At 36.4% G+C, this 20,442-nt stretch overlaps 1 protein-coding gene across 2 annotated transcripts in view; it reads right to left on the bottom strand.

Moving 5' to 3' along the window:
- Window positions 1–658: 658 nt before the first annotated feature.
- The window catches only part of LOC132151753 (beta-1,4 N-acetylgalactosaminyltransferase 1-like), a 38,775-nt gene continuing 18,991 nt past the window's right edge, over window positions 659–20,442 (bottom strand). Inside the window, exons 2-12 of one of the 2 annotated variants that reach the window (XM_059560098.1) lie at window positions 16,200–16,325; window positions 15,743–15,965; window positions 14,280–14,456; window positions 14,006–14,112; window positions 9,768–9,805; window positions 9,495–9,675; window positions 9,284–9,382; window positions 6,704–6,891; window positions 6,475–6,615; window positions 1,982–2,219; window positions 659–1,377 (exon numbers count right to left, since the gene is read on the bottom strand). In XM_059560098.1, coding sequence (XP_059416081.1) covers window positions 1,163–1,377; window positions 1,982–2,219; window positions 6,475–6,615; window positions 6,704–6,891; window positions 9,284–9,382; window positions 9,495–9,675; window positions 9,768–9,805; window positions 14,006–14,112; window positions 14,280–14,456; window positions 15,743–15,957 — 1,599 coding nt within the window. In that variant the 5' untranslated portion in view covers window positions 15,958–15,965; window positions 16,200–16,325 and the 3' untranslated portion in view covers window positions 659–1,162. Of the gene's footprint in view, window positions 1,378–1,981; window positions 2,220–6,474; window positions 6,616–6,703; window positions 6,892–9,283; window positions 9,383–9,494; window positions 9,676–9,767; window positions 9,806–14,005; window positions 14,113–14,279; window positions 14,457–15,742; window positions 15,966–16,199; window positions 16,329–20,442 lie in introns of both variants that reach the window. The other variant, XM_059560097.1, reaches the window with a different exon arrangement.

A 20,442-nucleotide genomic window follows, 5' to 3' on the forward strand; every position in this document is an offset into this window, starting at 1 on the left:
AGATTTTACTGATGTACAAAGAATCACCCATCTATCTTTTGCTGAGATATCTGTCGGAGTGTGTATGTGAGAGGGAGAGAGAGATAATGAAAGAGACAGATTGGATAGTCTGTGGTTTTAGCTAATGATGTTCAGTCCATTCCTTCTTTTTAGTGACGCTCAGGGTCGAGTCTCTCCAATTGAAGTCCATTTGGTTTAGTGCAAACGTACAGAGAGATGACCCTCACACAGACATACATAAGAACACACGATCAATGTACCAAAGAAATGGTCTCCCTTTAACTGGAATTTAAAAAATTCTAAAAGTCATTGTTCAAAATGTTTCCCTCGGCTGTCTTCTCTTTGTTCTTCCGTTTCAAAAGAAACCTCTTGTTTTCTCATCAATTGAAGGACTAGTTCTCTCAAAAATTTAAATTCATGTCATTGAATTACTTTCATGTCATGAATGTGCTTGAAAGTCTCTAATCAGATTGCAATACTGTAAACACTCTGAAGGCGCTGCCCATAACTGCATGTACACATGGGCGGAGCTTTTCAGATGTTTGTTTGTGGAAACATCTGAATGCTGTGGTTTGAGAAATATGCCAGTAAAAAAAAAAAAAACAGAAAAAGAAAACAGGACATTTGGCCAGTGATGTCACTCTGTCACTGTGAAAACTCTGTCTGTGACCCCCTACAAATTACCTTTATCTATGCAGCTCACTGGGTTATATGCATTTTAAACAACATCCACATGAGTAGATGATGACAGAATACTTTTTTCCCCTCATTATCCCTTTAAATGTGATACTGAAACACAATTGGCTAAGGAGAAAAAGAAGGCTGTGCATAATTTACAGAATGGTTTGATCAGCATCTAAAGAATTCTTGTGAACAAAAATAAAGCTAAAGAAAGGAGACACAAAAATACAACATCTTCAGGTATCAAAAAAATATTAACCAGCCATGACTGTGCATCTCATCCGTCAGTCATGTGTGATCACATTATGACCATTTCCAAAAGAACAGACTTGTTTGAACTCCCCCATACTCACATTGGACCAAATACAGTACATACACAGCACACTTCCAGTGTCTTCAGAGGTCCCTTTAGCTACTCGGGGAGAGAGTATTCAATTAAGGGGGGATGAGAGAAAGATAAGAAGGCATAGTCAGGGTGTGTTCAGTTGTGTGTTAGACACTGGAAGCGGTTTTTGAAGTACAAGAGGCCATTTTTGGTGTGTGTCGCATCAGATGAAGCAGGAGGGTAGCGGAACTTTGCGTAAGTTTTGTCACTTTCTGACTGTCCCCATGGCAGCTTGATTTTGGTAGCGTGGTTCACAATGACATCATCACATGACCCAACATGCAGGGAGCCGAGTCCATCTATAAAAAACTCTGTAAAACAAAATATGGAAATGAGGACATTGTTGTCCCTTTTTGTGAAAGCGTGTTTGTAATTTCTTATAATGACAATTGCTGCCGCTTTAAAGCAAAAAGGCATATATGCACATATATATATATATATATATATATATATATATATATATATATATATATATATATATATAGGATTCTTTGATGAATAGAAAGTCCAAAACCATTTATTTAAGTTTTTTTTCGTATTCGAAAAGTCTTTACTCTCTTTTGCAGATTTCAATAAAAATCTTTGAAAATGAAATCAGATCACAAAATGCAGATCATACTGTATAGCCAATTTTTGGTGCCTAAATTTGCATTATTTAAATTTACATGTACCCACTGATTTTTTTTTTTTAATATTTTATTTTGAATGTATTTATATAAAGTAGTATAGTTTTATTACATCAGTCATAATATAATTATCAGCAAAACACAAAATAATTATCTGTTTATCATTTTCTCGCCTCAGAATTTAATATTGGTGCATACCTAATTAAGGAGTTTTATTTTTGAGAAATGCAAAATACACCACAATCCTAGAAACACCTACTTTTGTGTTTGGACTCAAATGAAAACTCACCCAAATGTGCAACACGGGCAAGCCGGGGGTCAAAGCCCACCTGCTGCACTTTATCTGTCCTGGCAAGAAAGAAATTGATGACTCCATCAGTGACAACACAGTGAGGAAAGCCCTGGATGATGTGATGGAAGCCTCGCCGCATGTGCAGACAGTCCCCATCTTCCTCTCCAGCTTCAATTGAGATAGTCTGCCTGTAGGTAGCAGTGTAGCCTGTAGCTTCACGCACTGCTCCTCCAACCTAAACACATACACAGCAGAACACTAAGAACAATGCAGGGATGATAAACTGAACTGGAGAAGACTCTTTAGTACAGAGTATCTCTTCCTATTAATAAAAACACCTTTAAGCATTTTTCTGTCTCTTTCGCTTTTTTTAAAGCAGATGTGCTTGTCTGCTTATCGAAGGCATGACTCCAGCTGTATGACTGTGCACACAGAAGACCCGTTCACTGCAAAGGTCACATAGCTAGCTGATCCATTCCAGAGCAATAATCTGCCCTAGATCTGCAGCTGCCTAAAGCAAAATGTAATGAAAACTGTATTTATTGTACTCTTTCCTTAGCCATATTTTGTAATTCAAATAGATTTAAACTGTATTAACCTTTTAGGATGTGTCCACCAAAGCATTTTTAGCCAGGACCTCTGCTGAACACACCCAGTTTTGACCCCATTAGAGCACTTCTGCAACACAGGGTTTTTTTTTTTTTTTTTTTTCAGTGAGACGCTTTGGTTGCAAAGATATTGGATATCCTCGATATCTGCACAAGCAATGTGGCAGACACATCATAAATGAAATACTGCAATCATTATTTTTCCTATCAATATATGTAGTAGTCTGGGAATCAATTAAGACATGAACATGATCCCATGATTTACTCACCCTCAAGCCATACTAGGTGTATATAACATTCTTCTTTCAGACGAATACAATCAGTTATATTAAATAATGTCCTGGCTAATCCATGATTTATAATGGGAGTGGATGGTAGCTAAAAATTTTAAGTCCCAAAAATTGCACCCATCCATTATAAAAGAAGTCCACATGGCTCCGGGGGGTTAATAAAGTCCTTCTGAAGTGACACGATGCATTTGTGTAAGAAAAATATCCATATTTACAACTTAATAAATCTAAATGTCAAGCTTACGCTAACTGTCGCATGCTCATTCATGAGAGAATGGCATCCAGCAGATGACGTAGGCGTAGGCCAATGCGGTGATGAATGCGGAAGTGACGAACGTGGAAGCACAGAAGAGGAGCAAAACAAAACACCAGTCATTAATTAGTTGTATAAAACGAGGATTTGTAAAGAGAAATGTCAAAGGATTTCAATATAAGCCAAGAGGACACTGTTTTTCTTTGCTGTAAACAAAACTTGTTTCTCGCGAGACTAGCATATTCTCACTGGAGCTTATGCTATGCCTACGTCATCCGGATGCCACTCTCTCGTGAATGAGTGTACGACAGTTAACGGAAACTAGAAATTAAGGTTTATAACATTGTAAATATGGATATTTTTCTCACACAAATGCATTGCTTCTCTTCAGAAGGCCTTTATTTACCCCCCGGAGCCGTGTGGACTTCTTTTATAATGGATGGGTGCAACTTTTTGAAGTTCAAATTTTGGGCAACCTTTTACTCCCATTATAAAGCAAAGAGTAGCCTGGACATTATTTAATGTAACTCTGACTGTATTCGTCTGAAAGAAGAGTGTCATATACACCTAGGATGGCTTAAGGGGGGATGGGGTGATTTTAATTTTTGGGTGAACTATCCATTTAACGTCTCCTCCATTGTTGTTAAGCTGTAGAACAAAAATAATGTGTGACAGTTGGTCAGAATGATATTTGCCCCGCCCTTCCTCCACTGTGATTGGATGTCTGACTAAAATGTGAGTGTTAAGCACTGTGTTTTATATTCTTCAACTTTCTGTGCTGAGAACACTCCTGGGCTTTTAAAAAATGTGGCGCTCCCATTGAAAACAACTGAAAAAATACTTCAGCCTCGGGAACAAGAGTGACTATTTGAAACTCTTCCTGTGTAAGCAGGGTCCTAAAAACTGAACAAAAAAAATGTGTTCTAAAATTATCTTCCATTTTTGGACCATTTTGCCCTTACAGACTTGGACAATTGTATCCTCTGTTTGAATTCAACACCAATCAGTGCCAGAGACAGAGGCCGCATTTACACTGCATGCTTCAAGTGACCCAATTCTGATTGGGCACTGAAATGTGTTGCTTTTAAAACCACGCTAAATGCTCATTGCCACTGTTATCAGAGATGGTGGCTCTTGCACACATTAGTTCTTCAAACTATTGCTAACTTTTGTGGAGGCTCTCTGTTCCTGCTCTTGATATACAATCCCTGATGAAAACATTTGTTTTTAATGAGTAAAAAAACTATACTTGGGCAGATTAGAACCCAGACCTGCTAACTAAGCACAAGTTTAGTACACAGCGGATCTGTGTATATAATCACTGTCATGAAGATTCTGCACTTATTAAGGATTTTGAAGTAAGGATGACTAGCCTATCACTTTAAAACATTTTCTATGATCTCTGTCATTAAGTTAAACTCTTTGCTTTTGGTAGCTTTTGGTAAGATAGCAAAGTCCACTAAAGGAGGTAGAGCTTTTTCACATTTAGCTCCCAAACTCTGGAATAGCCTTCCTGATAATGTTTGGGGTTCAGACACACTCTCTCTGTTTAAATCAAGATTAAAAACACATTGCTTTGTCCAAGCATTTAAATAATGCATCTCATTAATTGTGACTGCAGTTGTATCTGATCAAATGCGCATTCTTATTCTTTAGCTTGGGTTAAACTAATTAATTTTACTTTGTTGGAACAGCAGCTACACTAATTATATCCCTATTTGTTTCTCTGTTTTGCCATGGCTAGGATTTACACAAGCTCCAGTCTGAATCCAGGACAACTGAGAAGAGATGATGCTGACCCTCAGAGGACCCCAGATGATGCTAACCCTGAAACAACATACAGAACTAACAAATATTGCTACTTACTATACAATCACATAATAATTGCTGTTAAGAGTGTTCATCGTCTGGTTGACTACGTCTTGTATTACATTTTCTGAAAATTCCTATCATATGCACATAAACTGACAGTCACCACTTATAAGCTACTACTAAATACTGTAGAAACACAACTTTCTGTAAATTTGTTTGAATAAACTTGAATTGAATTTGCATTCATATTCTGGACTCTTTACTATACAAAGAAAGCTTTATTAATAGTGTGTGCAGAGTTTGGTCTTTTAATATCACTGTTTAATGCATTGAGGCAGGTTGTGGTGGTTTTAAAGGTGTAAGTTTCTCACCAAAAAGGGACCTGAAAAAAAAAACACTTGTTTCCTGTGCAACGGAAAAAGTCCTCAGGGGGGTTTTAAGTCTTTGACGTGCACCTGATCCACTCAACATATGCCTCTGCAATGGCTCTTCACTAGATAAGACTGAATTATATTGTTTTGGTTGCTTTGTCTTTATTTGATGGCTAATATTCACTGGACTTAAGAAAACCTGTGAATGAGTGACAATTCTCATATATTGTGTATATCATACTACAAACCCGATTCCAAAAAAGTTGGGACATTGTACAAATTGTGAGTAAAAAAGGAATGGTATAATTTACAAATCTCATAAACTTATATTTTATTCAAAATAAAATATAGCTATCATATAAAACGTTGAAAGTGAGACATTTTGAAATGGCATGCCAAATATTGGCTCATTTTGGATTTCATGACAGCTACACATTCCAAAAAAAGTTGGGACAGGTAGCAATAAAGGGCTGAAAAAAGTTAAATGTACATATAAGGAACAGCTGGAGGACCAATTTGCAACTTACAGTATTAGGTCAACTGGCAACATGATTGTGTATAAAAAGAGCCTCTCAGAGTGGCAGTGTCTTTCAGAAGTCAAGATGGGCAGAGGATCACCAATTCTCCCAATGCTGCGGCGAAAAATTGTGGAGCAATATCAGAAGGGAGTTTCTCAGAGAAAAATTGCAAAGAGTTTGAAAATATCATCATCTACAGTGCATAATATCATCCAAAGATTCAGAGAATCTGAAACAATCTCTGTGCGTAAAGGGTCAAGGCCGGAAAACCATACTTCATCATAAAGAGGAACTAGAAGCCTGTATTAGACAAGAATGGGACAACATTCCTATTCCTAAACTTGGCAACTTGTATCCTCAGTTCCCAGATGTTTGCAGACTGTTATAAAAAGAAGAGGTAAACATGGCCTTGTCCAAACTTTTTTGAGATGTGTTGATGCCATGAAATTTAAAATCAACTTATTTTTCCCTTAAAATGATACATTTTCTCAGTTTAAACATTTGATATGTCATCTATGTTGTATTCTGAATAAAATATTGAAATTTGAAACTTCCACATCATTGCATTCTGTTTTTATTCACAATTTGTACAGTGTCCCAACTTTTTTGGAATCGGGTTTGTACATTGACTTTCTCACCAGGTCAAGTGTGGTTTTCTCCAGCACATCCACCAGCTTCTCCAGCTTTGTGTTGGTAGTAAAAATAAAGTCATCATCCACCCATAGCACATATTTGGTGGTGACCTGTGACACGGCCAGATTACGACCAGCAAACCAGCCCTGAAACATAGACATACATATTCAGAACCCATCATACTGCATGTAAGCACATAAATAAATGTGCCATCAATTCAACAAAGTGACCCACCTTTCCGAAGGGCATGATGTAATGTTCAATATATGGGCCTGATACTGTTTTCGGGTGCTCACTGTCATCTGCTATCACTATTGTAACTGTTGGATAGTACTGGCGTATGCTGTCAATTAAATCTTGGAGCTTGTCATAGCGCAGGAAGGTTTTAGTTGCTATGGTCACAAGAGCACTGATGTTATACTCTGAAATCGAGCAAACAGAAAGTCAAATGTAAATGAAACATGTGGCTTTAATTTCCTTACATTATAAATAGTGAATCATTATTTTGCCATGAGGAAGTGTAAATGTGCTGACACATCTAATATACAAAGAATAAATTGAATTGTAGCAGCATACAATTACTTACAATATTAATGTTTATTGAAGAACAGAAACCACTTAATGCACACTGAACATAACTGTTGGCTGATATTGAAATATGTAATTCTCTAGGCTTGCATTATAAGTACATTTCTAGTAAATTTCCTTTAGTATAATTTTGACTTATACCAAGAAAAACAAACACATTCAAATAATACTTATCCCTGCATATATCCATGACTGTATTCCATTTTAATTTCTTTTAAGATATAATTTATTACCGTGACAGTAAAAATGAACTTTTAGCAGACAAATCATTCTAATATACTGATTTGGTGATCAAGAAACATTTCTTATTTTCAGTGTTGATAGTAGCGGTTCTCAAACTGGGGTGCGCAATAGAACGATTTTGATGATTTTATGCAGGCACATCCATCTCACTAAAAAGGGTATTAAAGGGTTAGTTCACCCAAAAATGTCATTAATGACTCACCCTCATGTTGTACCAAACCCGTAAGACCTCCGTTCATCTTCGGAACACAATTTAAGATATTTTAGATTTAGTCCGAGAGCTTTCTGTCCCTCCATTGAAAATGTGTGCACGGTATACTGTCCATGTCCAGAAAGGTAAGAAAAACATCTTAGATGTTAGTCCATGTGACATCAGAGGGTCAGTTAGAATTTTTTGAAAAATCAAAAATACCTTTTGGTTCAAGAAGATCCAGTTACATCGAGTAATTCGTTCGAGAACCGGATATCACTAAACTTCAGTGTTTTGAACTCACTCACAACAGACATGGAAGAGAAGACAATGTTGAATAAAGTCGTAGTTTTTGCTATTTTTGGACCAAAATGTATTTTCGATGCTTCAACAAATTCTAACTGACCCTCTGATGTCACATGGACTACTTTGAAGATGTTTTTATTACGAAGATGAACGGAGGTCTCACGGGTTTGCAACGACATGAGGGTGAGTTATTAATTACAAAATTTTTTTGATGAACAAACGCTTTAAGTAATATTCTTTTTTAATGTATAACTGAAATGTTGATGTTTTCTAATATACAGTCAGGGCTTCACATTTAGTGACTTACATTTTAATACAATATTGTCTACGTTGACTGTTTTTGCTTGATTTGGTTAACAGCAGAACCTGGGCAACGCATCTCTGGGCAACACACAGTGGTGTTTCGTTACTGAATGATTCAGTGGTCCTTTCATAAAGGCAGGCAAGTTTCATTCTTTAGTGAATCAACTGTCTGAATGAATCGTTTGAATGAACGCCTCAATGACTCACACATTAAGACCATTGCTTGATTCCACCTACTGGTGGTTTACTTTCATGTTTAAAAGTAGCTTATCTTTGCATTTTTCCAAAACGTCATATTTGTATATATATATAAAAACTGATTTAAAACACCAAACTCACAACATTATTTATGCTGTTGTAATTCTGCAGTGTAAATGCATTCATGCTACATTTCAGCTTCATTAAACTGTCTGTGTAAATGCATCTAAATGCCACTTCAGCTGTTTCTGTTTCTTCTGCATGGAAAAGATCAGTTTTGGTAATACTGATTATATTTTATTGGGAACAACCCTTAAGTATCTTATTATAATACGTACAAATAAAAATGCCCTTTAAATAGGTGAAAAATGACCTGGAAATTGATTTAAATAAAATTAAAATTCAGTAACTTTAGTCCTATAAAATCTTAATTTTCCAACAAAATTGTGGCCAGTGAAAATGCTGAGCGGATAGTTACTTTGGAAAACCACTTGCCACAGTGGCTAGTGAGCAATCAAGTTAATGTCAAGCCCTGTATACAGTGATATTTTTGTATAATTGCAGTAAAAATGTGGTGTTTAACTGGAGTAAAGTAGTGGGGGTGCTTGTACACGTGTCAAACACTATAAAGGGGTGCACTCTGCAAAAAGTTTGCGAACCATTGTGCTATAGGATTTATTAATGTTATAAATTCACTTTTTTTTTGCTGTGGTTTTTTGTTTCATGTATTTATTTATTTTTTCATTTTGTATTTTATAATTCTATGATTTTTTTATTTCTATTTAGCTTTAACTTATTTTTATTTCAGTTTTAGTTGAAAAAATTTCAGTACTTCAAAAAATTCAAATCCGGGGCAACGATTATCTTTTTCATTCTTTTTTTAAGGTTTTCATCTAATATTTATATTTTATTTTAATTTCAATTAACAAATAACTATTTTTGATAGCTATAGTTGTAATTAACAATGATAACACTGACGTACTTACCTTGATCTGCATCAGAGCCTGTGTTGTAGAGTTTGGGTGTAACTCCATGACGGATCTTGACGGTAAACAGAGCTTGATGTCCTTCTGTGTCTAACTGCACTGAATCACAAGCACATAAAAACTACATATCAACATAAAGATTATCCAGTCCTGAGTTTACTTGTACATTTGAGATAATAATCATTTTTACAGGAATTACCCAGAGGCTTACCTGTGTCAGCTGTGCTGGGGTGGAACAATGTGTTAGTATATGTGATAAACTGGAGCTGTCGATTCAGACTGGACAAAAGGCTGCTGCTCAGGGTCATGTGCATCTCACCATCACCCGTGACCTTTACCCCCTCCACCTCTGCTGCCACATTAAATGTACCCAAAGATGCTGAAAAGTTCAGCTACAAAGAAAGATGAAAAACATAGTGTCCAGGAAGCATCCATCACATAAGGGCACAGAAAATAGAAAATAAATATTCATGACATCACTTACAGTATATTCATCTTGTGGCAGCTCTTTTAAGGCCAAACCTGAAACACATTACAGCCATGTATTCAGGGCCGGATTTATCTCTTATCATGACAAAATTAATTTTGGCATGTAGCTTTTCAGCTGCAAAAATATTTTGATAAAGTCACAAGGGGAAGTACTAACAAGAAGTTAGTCATTTTTATTATTTAGTTTTTTAATATTTCTTAGTCGATTTCTTTTTTCATGTGCCTGGCTATGCATAAATCTTGGGCTCGTGATTGGCTGTGGAGCAGATTGACCACCAGCCATCTGATTGCCAAAGCCTTACCACGCCCCCAACAAATTAGCCCTGTTATTTAGTGGCGCTTTGCTGTATATTCCATGCATTATCATTGAATCATTATCATTAATATTATAGTGACCGTTCGCAAAGACCCAACTCGTTTAGTTACTGTGTGACAAGCCAGGCTGCTCTCACGCGTCACGCACATCATGTTCTCACTCACGCAGTGAAAAATACATCGCAGGGGCAAAGACTAACCAAACACTGAGTGATTACGCGCCGACATACAAGAGAGAGCTCAGAGCAGCTTACTGGGTTGCCAACCGTACCGTATAATACGGAACTGTCCCGTAATTGACACATAAAAGTCTTGTTCCATATTGAACTGATACGGAACACACTTTATTCCGTATTTTTGAGAATGAATTCGGTGCAAATCCATGACAGACACACACATAGCTTCTAATATATATGCCAGACTATGAACGAAGACATTTGTAGGCTATGATAAGACAAAAAATACCCAGACGGTGCGGTAGATAGGCCTACTAATTTCTCCCCGTTTGTCTTTGATCAGCGTAGCTTTTTACCATCTTGGAACATCAGAGAATGCCCTTTTGATTGGTCGTTTCAGTCATTGTGAGTCACGTTATCTTAGCAACGATGACGACAAGTGACAACAGCAGTAAATGTAAAAATGACTACCTCCAAGCGGCCGGCGAAAAAGAAAAGAGCCCAAAGATATAGAATTGAATGGGAAAATAACTACCCGTGGCTGGAATGCGTGAGGGACAATGAATACAAGGCCAATTGTACCATATGCCGTCGTGTACAGTATTTTCTTTTTGTCACGTCGGAGTGTGTAATATTAAGCAGCACTCATCAGGCGATAATCACAAGAGGAGCGAGAGACTGCGGGCACAGGAGGGAGCGATGTCAAGGTTCCTTGTCCGTCAGACTCCAGAGGCTGATATAATGGTAGGCGATGTAATCATGTGGATTTTTAAAACTCAAATATAGTTTATATGAAAGTGATTATATTAAAAGAGATGGTACAGGTTTAGCCTAACATTCCATATACATCTCCCCAGTGTTCCCCCTTGTTGTGTTCCTGTCTCCCGCTCCCTCATAACGTGTCAATCATTTCTGATGAGTTTCTTAATAAGATATCTGGAGGAGGGAAATAATAATTATTTAATTAATAATCGTTTTTATGTATTATTGTTTTGCACTGGAAAGAAAGTTAATTATAATGAAAGTATAATTATATAAAGATATTTGCACTACACTTCCTTAAAATGTTGTCTAATTAAATTACAAATATTTTTGCACTGAAAAGAACATTCTAGAAGTCTAATTCTATTGAATAAGTTTACACAAGGCTACAGAAAACTGATGTGTTTATTTTTCTTCAAATGCAGTCTAAGCCAATGAGTTTTGAATGTTATATGTTGTATTTGTTTAAGTTAAAATTAAAACGTATTATAAACTAAACAAATCCATGGTTCATTGTTGGCAAAATGATCATGATAGCCTTTATATTTCACATCTATGTGGTTCAGTCTTGTATAATGATTAGGGCTACTTTGCTATTCTATAACTATATAGGCCTAATAAATTGTATTATAATATGCTATAATGTATTAAATATATTTATCTAAATGCATCAATTAGTTTCCACAAAATTCACCAGAAGTCATCATTTCAGGGGTTATTTTTTTAATTTCTCTTACGTGGGGGCATGTCACCGGGAGAGAATTCATTTTGTAAATGCTCGTTTTGAGACCATGGTGAACTTGAGACAGTTTTGCACAGGGCACTTGACTTGAGTTCAGACCCTGAGGTCTTAAAGTGACACAAGCTGCTATTAAAGCTGCTGTCGCCATTTGTGTCAGTGTTAATCAAACATCAGAAAGAAAGTAATTTAATGCCCTAGACTGAATCACTTTTTATTTTATTTTATTTATTTATTTATTTGATATGGACATAACAACAGCATTGGACAAACCAGATACATTGTTTTTTAGTGTTATAGCAAAACTGCTAATTTGCAACACTTATCCATAGGAGGCTAGATTAACTAAATATGTAATTGGTTGTAGCAGACTGTCCTGATGTTTTTTAATCAAGATCATACTTACGTTATGGATGTCTTTTGCCGCAGAGTTGTTCATATTTGTAATAATCTTTTTAACTTTATCAGAAGAGACTTCTTGGATTTTTAAAAAGGCCTGTGTTAGCTAAATTAACATCTTCAACACATGTCACCTTATTTTTTAATTTGTTTGCTAGTTCATGCACAGAGTCTATAAAAAATTATTAAAAACATTTGCCATTGACTCATTGTTATTAAAAAGGGTGCCATCCACTTTGATGGAATCTATCATAATGTGCTTTTTCTTTGCAGGGTTGGTTAAATAGTTTATGTGTTGCCACAATTTCTAACTGCTTCCATTAGCCTCTTCTATCTTTTTAGTAAAATAGTCGGTTTTGGCTTTACGCAGATTGTTTATGACTTGATTTCTAAGTGTGGTATAAATTAGATGATCTGTACCGTTTCTAGTTTTCATAGACTTTGTCACGTTTTTTCATAATGTGCCAAATATCTCCATTAAACCATGGGAGGGAATGTTTTTTTGGTTTACTTGTCCATGTTTTAGTAAACTTTTTTTGTAAAATAAATAAGAATGAATGTTGAATTTATAGTGAAAACTATGTATTGTATATTTGATTACTATATACAGTACAATATAATATTATTCAGTGCTTTAAGTTTTTCAAGTAGCTATTTTCTTAATTGTATATTGTAAAGGAATTGGCAACCGTTATTCTGAATGATTCTAGATTATATTTATGTAAAACAACTTCAGCAGTGTTTTAGAAAAATGCAGGTTTTTTTTCTCTCTCTATAGTTGGTGACCTAAAGTGGTGGTGGTGGGGGGGCCTGCAGTAACTCATAGCCCCGGGGCCCAGTGAGCTCTTAATGCGTCCCTGACTGTCCAGCCTCTATAACTAAATGAAAATGCACTCAACTGCCTCCTATTACAGTCACAGTACATTCAGTAACTTAACAATGTGCTCTTTTCGGATCTCAGTCATAAGCTTTTTATTATTATGATGCACATTGTCACTGCAATTCTGAAAAAAAGCAACCCAGGCTCATTGGAAGTACAATACAGTGGCTACATTTCTGCAAAAATGTACACACATTTCACTGCGGTTTCTAGGAGAAATGAACACTAGTGGCAGTAAAATCACCAAATAACTTTTGTTTCCTTTTGATTCAAATAATTATTACTGGGGCAGATTATCAATGAATAAAGCCTTTTTTTTGTGCAGTTCCTTGCCCAATACTGCATTACTATTACGTGAACATTTTTACTGTAGTGCATGATTTATAAACATGTTTTGTCTGGCAAGAGGAGAACTGGCCACCCGACAAAGCCTGGTTTCTCCCAAGGTTTTTTTTTCCATTTCTGTCACCGGTGAAGTTTTGGTTCCTTGCTGCTGTCGCCTCTGGCTTGCTTAGTTGGGGACTCAATATCTGGCAACATTGTTGCCTTGACTGCACACTGTTGCCTTGAAGCTGCTTTGACACAATCTGTATTGTGTAAAGCATTATATAAATGAAGGTCGCTTGACTATAAACAAATACATTTTAACAGTTTCATCACAATATGCGCTGTTGAATAAACCTGCAATTGAGAAAACTGATATAGCTTTTAGTGCCTCTTGTGGATCATCTAAAAAAAGTGCAGCAAAATGGACCTTAAGCAATGTTTTTTTCTGCAAGGTTTTGTAGAAATGTAGCCACAGTGACATATTTCCAATGAGCATGGGCTGCAGAAAAGTCAAGTATTATCAATAATACTCATTACATTAGCTTAAAGATTTATTATTATAATACTAAGTCTCATCACAGTTCTTCAGTATTATGGCAATACATTAATCTTACTAGGAACAGAAAGTGTAATACCTGGTATAAGGATTGTTTTAAGAGGCCGCACCTCCACACCCTGGGTTGGATACTGCAGAGGATTGTTAGCTTCAGCTACAATCAGCAGATCAGAAGGGGTCTGTGACCTATACACACAAGGGTTACAGTCGTTAACTAAAACTAAAACCATAAAAAATTACTATTTGCAAGATCAAACATAGTCTGTCATATACACACTTTTTTTGATAACATATATATGATTTATAAACCAAACAACTGAACATTTGCACTGGCATAAAATTATTAAATGCACCTCATCTGAAAGCTCTGATACTCTTTGGCACGCCGTTTCTTCATCTCATGGAGCTGGGAGGCCTGGAAGGCAGTGTGCAGCGGATGGGCAGACACTCTAGGGAACAACAGCTGAGCAAAGGGCAGGTTGACCCCTCTGCTGTCTCCTTCACAAACACAGCCATTGCGAGCCAAAAGCCTTGAGGAAGAGGAGGAGAGTTATCACATGAACAACCTGTCAATCTCTGAACAGAAGGAAATCTTTTGCATCCCCTAAGGTGACAGTAGACAATGTAGGTCTTTGTGTTTTATGTATACTGTATATAAATACATAAAAGATTTACAGGACATCAACATTACATTTCTGAGTTAACAAAATAGATTCATGTACAGAATTTAAAATGATGTTTAGAGATAAGTTTTCAATTTCAGAACAACTTTAATTTGGAGCACATACGCTACAGTTCAAAGGTTTGTGGTCATTAAGATTACTAAGGTTAATTAATTATTATATACAGCAAGGACAATTTAAATCAATCAAAAATCACAGCAAAGACATTTACAAGATTATAAACGATTTGTATTTAAAAAAAAATGTTTTTTCTTTAGAACTTTCTATTTATCAGAGAATCCTGAAAAAAAATGTATTTAGTTTCCACAAAAACCCTTAGATATTATAAGAATGTTAATATTTCTTAACGATCAAGTGACACTGAAGACAGAAGTAGTGACTGCTGAAAAATCTACTTTGCTATCACAATAAGTACATTTTTTAAAAATTATAATTAAATAATAAATTGTAATTAAATTTCACAATGTTACTGTTTTCCTATATTTCCTAAGCTTTTGAAGGGTTGAAATAAGTAGTTGTTAAACAGATACTCCACCCCAAAATTACAATTTTGTTAATAATCACTTACCCCCATGTCGTTCCAAACCCATAGCTTTGTTCGTCTTCAGAACACAATTTTAAGATATTTTGGATGAAAAATGGGAGGCATTGTGACTGTCCCATAGACTGCCAAGTAAATTACACTGACAAAGTCCAGAAAAGTATGAAAGACGTCATCAGAATAGTCAATCTGTCATCAATAGTTCAACTGTAACGTTAAGAAGCAACGAGAATACTGTTTGTAAGGGAAGAAAACAAAAATAATGACTTTATTCAACTATTCCTTTGTCAATACTCTCCTCTGTGTCTTTCCACATCACTCAAACTGCCTACGCTCTTCTGTATCAGCTGCGTCACAAGGATGCGCTGTTTTCTTTCAAATCAAAGCAAAAATACACTTAGAAACAGTGCATCCTTGTGGCCCAAAAACGAACAAAGGTTTTATGGGTTTGGAAGGACATGGGGGTAAGTGGTTAATGACAAACTTTTCATTTTGGGGTGGAGTATCCCTTTAAGAGTTGCAGTTGTTAAAGCCTCTACTTCAGCTGATGTTTCATAGAAAAACATTAATCAGCTTGTGAAGACTAACTGACCTGGCCACACTCTCCCTCACTCGGTAAGGGATGGTGCTAGTGCTGGGATCTAGTTCAGGAAGTCTCTCCTCCAACATCCGCTCAGCTCCAGGACCTGGTCTGTACCGGACATCCACAGTGCTGTAGACCCGAGTGGGCCAAGAATGTAGCACTGCCAAAACCAGCACCACTGATGCTACCAGAGCTAACAGCAAAGTCTTACGTAGGGAACGCATGCTACAAGCTAAAACAGAAAAACAACCGTGTTGAAACTTCATTCAGTGTAATTAAATTAAGTTGTAAAAAAAAAGGTTGGGGTTCTTCATGTGAAACTTCAAAAATTTGCAATCTCTAAAGTCAAATAAGGAAGCATTAACTTCAATAAAATTTTCTAATTAGGCTTCATTTAATTTCCCTTCACTTAATAACAATTTGGGGGAAAGCACTTTAGTAATTCCAAAAACAGTTTTTAACATACTCTATCCAATCAGAGCGAGAAGTACAGCAAGTTGCCATTACTGCTCCTAAAGGTCCATGGTACTGACTGGCTCAATCTTGATGTGCCTTACAGTAGCTGATGAGGCTGACCAAAGGCTCTCTCCATCTCCTAAGTTAGAAAAGAAGAATTGCATTAATTTACTGTATTTATTACATGAATCCAATGTACATAAATTAAATCACATAAGAGTCCAATATTTATTACATGAATCCAATGTACATAAATTCAATTACATAAAAGAGTCCAATGTACACTCTTTAAAAAAAGGTTCTTTATGGGATTTGTGGTTTCAGGACTAACTTTTAATATCAATTAAATATTTCCACCACACAGAATTTTCTTTATAGTAGAAGTATAAAAATGTCTTTAGCACAAAGGAAAAATGCTTTGTTTAAGAACTATTCTCTGAAAGGTTTTTGGGTTTCTCCCTTTCACACAGAGCGTTGATCCTTTAAAAATGCCAGAGTGCCTTCTGTGTGAATGCAAACACATCCTGGGAACCTAGTAACATTGTAGAAATCAGTCCGGGAACGTGCCCAGTGTGCACAAAAGGCTGGACCAATGTGATAAGGGGTGTGCCATGGTGATAACACACATTATGCAACCACATTTAAATGCATATCAACATTCACGACAAAAAACGTCCGCAAACTGTGATGAAGCAAAGACCAGGGAGCTCTTCACCATCCATGCTATGAGATTGTTTGCCAGCATAGTGGAATGATACTCATCACATTACGTCACTTCCCAGTGTCTTCACGGAATGTGTGGCAACACATACACATCCTTTTTTTGAGGATGGATCTTATAATATTCAACCGCAGCAAGCCTACATCTGCCATTTAACATTATATTGAGCAAAACCCATTGGTAGATCTACAATATTAGCCTAATATCAATTCACACGCAGGCTTATTCCAGTGTTAGTTGTAGTGTGTGACTTACTATCCAACAAGCTACAGTATTAAAGGGGTCATATAATGTTGCAAAAAAAACAAACAAACAAAAAAACATTATTTTGTGTTTTTGGTGTAATGAAATGTGTTTAATGTGTTTTAAGGTTCAAAAAACACATTTTCCACATACTGTACATTGTTTCCCGTTTCCCACTGCCCACTGGACGGTCAGTGAGATAAAGAAGAAAAACAGGCAGTGGACCAAACCACTGTGAGGCAAGGGAGGAGAGACTCAACTTTCTGAACATAAAAACACTATTTTTATACAACCAAACAAAAATGTATACAGTAAGTAGAAAAAAAGGTATTTACACTTTCACAATAGTTTAGAAGAGTCGATTTTAGTATACTGATGCATATTTCTGATGGGCAAACACAGTTAATGTATAAAAGACTATGTCTAAAACATATTCAAGGGTATGTAATGTAATGTTATGGTTCTTTATTGCGATCACGTTACAACAAGATAACATAGTCCCTCTACCAAATCTGCCAAAAGTGTACAAACAGAAAGATGTAGCACTCGGTAGCTGCTTATGCTTAAAGGTCCCATTCTTCGTGATCACATGTTTTAAACTTTAGTTAGTTTGTAATGTTGTTGTTAGCGTATAAATAATATCTGTAAAATTATAAAGCTCAAAGTTCAATGCCAAGTCGAGATATTTTATGTAACAGAATTCGCCTACAAAAACGACTCGTTTGGACTACATCCCTCTAGTTCCTGCAGTAATGACGTCACTAAAACAGTTTATTGACTAACCTCCGCCCACAGGAATACACAAAAGGGGGCGTGGCCTTGTTGCGCTCCGACGGAGAAGAGGAAGAGCTGCATTTGTGTTTGTCGCCATGTCGTCGAAACGCTGTTATTTTCATCTCGGAATCCAATCACCTTTGTTTGGGCTTCCCAGGGATCAAATGATATATAGGGAATTTTAATAATTAATCAGGAATATGATTAATATATATATCTCATATGACAGTTACATTAAAATTATTGAAGATGAAAAATAGGTCAATTGTATATATCAATAACTCATTACAAGGCACTGTAATTTACTCATTAATATGTCAATATTCCATTCTTCATATCAATTATAGTGATATCTCTTACTGTAAATTACCGCAAATCAAACAGTGGTTTGTCCAGCAAACGGCCGTAAGATTAATTTATCAACTTTCAATAAAGTTATCACTTCTTATAATTCAAGGAAAAATATTCTCTGGCCATGAAAACATTATCCTATCATTATGAAATTTCGGTTACTAAAAAGTAAAGAGCTTGTAGCTAAAGATCAGACATTTCATTGACTCGTGATGTGAGCATTTAGACAGAGGCAATCATGAATATATATTGGTTTTAATAATTGAACTAATAATACATCAAACTACAAATCACACAGAGTAAATACGCATACGACAATACAGACAGTAACTTTGTACAAGACATAACGGAATCCAAATGAGGGAGAGAGAGAGAGAGAGAGAGAATGAGTGAGAGAGGATGAGAGAGAGAGATGAGAGAATAGGCGGGATCACAGAATAAGCTCAGTTATGCAAACTCACAGACAGTAACCCTTGAAAGACAACAATGAATCAAATCACCTTGAAAAGGTAATAGACAAACTTTAAGCAGCATGTTAGGTGTGTTCTTTCATGTCTTCCGGGGCTGCTGCGGAATCGCGCGATATTTGAAAGGTCCAACAAACGTAATGATTCAGAATTCATCTTCCTCGTGTAGAGAGGAACTTAGTAAGTAAAAGAAATGAAAACAACGGAGATGAAAGCTCCCGAAGGAGCCATGAGAACGGCTGTTCTCTCATCCGCCGTGCTGAGATCAGAGACGATAGAAGAGCGGAACAAGCGGGGACCAAGAGCGCGAGAGACAAGACAGGAAGGAACTTCCTGGGTCAGTTCTACTTATGGAGTGACTGGTTCACGCCTCTGTTTGCGCAAACAACCAATGAACGTCCGCGATCTGAAGCGGGAAAAAGTTCCTTTGTCTCTGGGAAAACACCCACTCTAATAAGTTCTGGCTTATCAGATTTCAGCAGTGATATTCTAGCAAGTTCGTAATTCCAGATTAATACATTTTACAAACCTTTCCTATAGGTGGATAGTTCGGTCACAACATGACAATTCCATAGATACCATAAATGACATATATAACTGATAGAAACACGACGTTACATTCATATGCAGAATTACACACATTTAAAGTTTGATTAACACACGATAAAATTGCAGATACTCCAATTTATATGGGGAAACATCTACTGCACAAAAAGGCAACACAGTCAATATGTTTAGAAATACGTTTTAAAAAGGTACCAGTGATCTGGCTTTGCTGTTCTGTCAGTTAGGTCATAAAGTTTTACGACCTGGTCAGGGGGGTAGGGTTACAACTCATGATTCTATTTGAGAACATTAAAATTAGGAGAAACATTTCCAATTTACAAATCAGCAATTTATAATCCTCGCATAACAGGATTAACCATTTTATGCAACACACAAACCTATTCAAAATACATATTATAAAGGACTTACATAAAGAGCGAAAAGAAAAGTGTGTGTGTGTTTAGGAATGTGGGTGTTTTGTTTCTTCTTTGAGGCTGCTCACGTGACTGTGGAATTTCTCGTCCAGAGTGTCGTAAATAATTTAAATCCAGCCAGGCAGGCATTTAGTTGCCTGAATTCAAAATCTACAAGCTTTGGGTTTGCATTGTTTTAGATTCAACGAACCATGATTCATTAGTTCAGAACCAATGAATCGATGAACTGCATATCCGTTACAGCACAAAGATTATTCTTGAAAGATGGAGCAGTTCCTTCTTTGTTTGGAGAAGGCATTGTTTATGGACCACAACCTGTAAGTGTATTTTATTATTTAAGATGGTGCGTTTAACAGTTTCTGTAACTTATTACACAAAGGGCAACGCTGTTTAGCTTTGTTAACTAAAAGTTAGGACTGTGCAAAAAAATGCGATTTTCATGTGCATCCCGTCAGTAAAAACGCTCCTGTGATTAGAAGTACATCTCCAGCATGTGCGTTCTTTTACAGTCTATGGTTCAGATCAGGATTGCCAGGTTTTCAAAACAAATCCTGCCCACTTGCTTCTCAAAACTACTCCAAAACTAGCCCAATCGCGTTTCCAGGAGGGCAGCGTGCGCTCAGCTGCTGTCGAATCACAACACAGGAACCGCTGGCACAATCAGACACACACACTGTACACACACTGTCAACACACATTTCAGTTTAAACAACTTGT

Source organism: Carassius carassius, chromosome 10 (assembly GCF_963082965.1).
Source record: "Carassius carassius chromosome 10, fCarCar2.1, whole genome shotgun sequence".
NCBI classification, from domain to species: domain Eukaryota; kingdom Metazoa; phylum Chordata; class Actinopteri; order Cypriniformes; family Cyprinidae; genus Carassius; species Carassius carassius.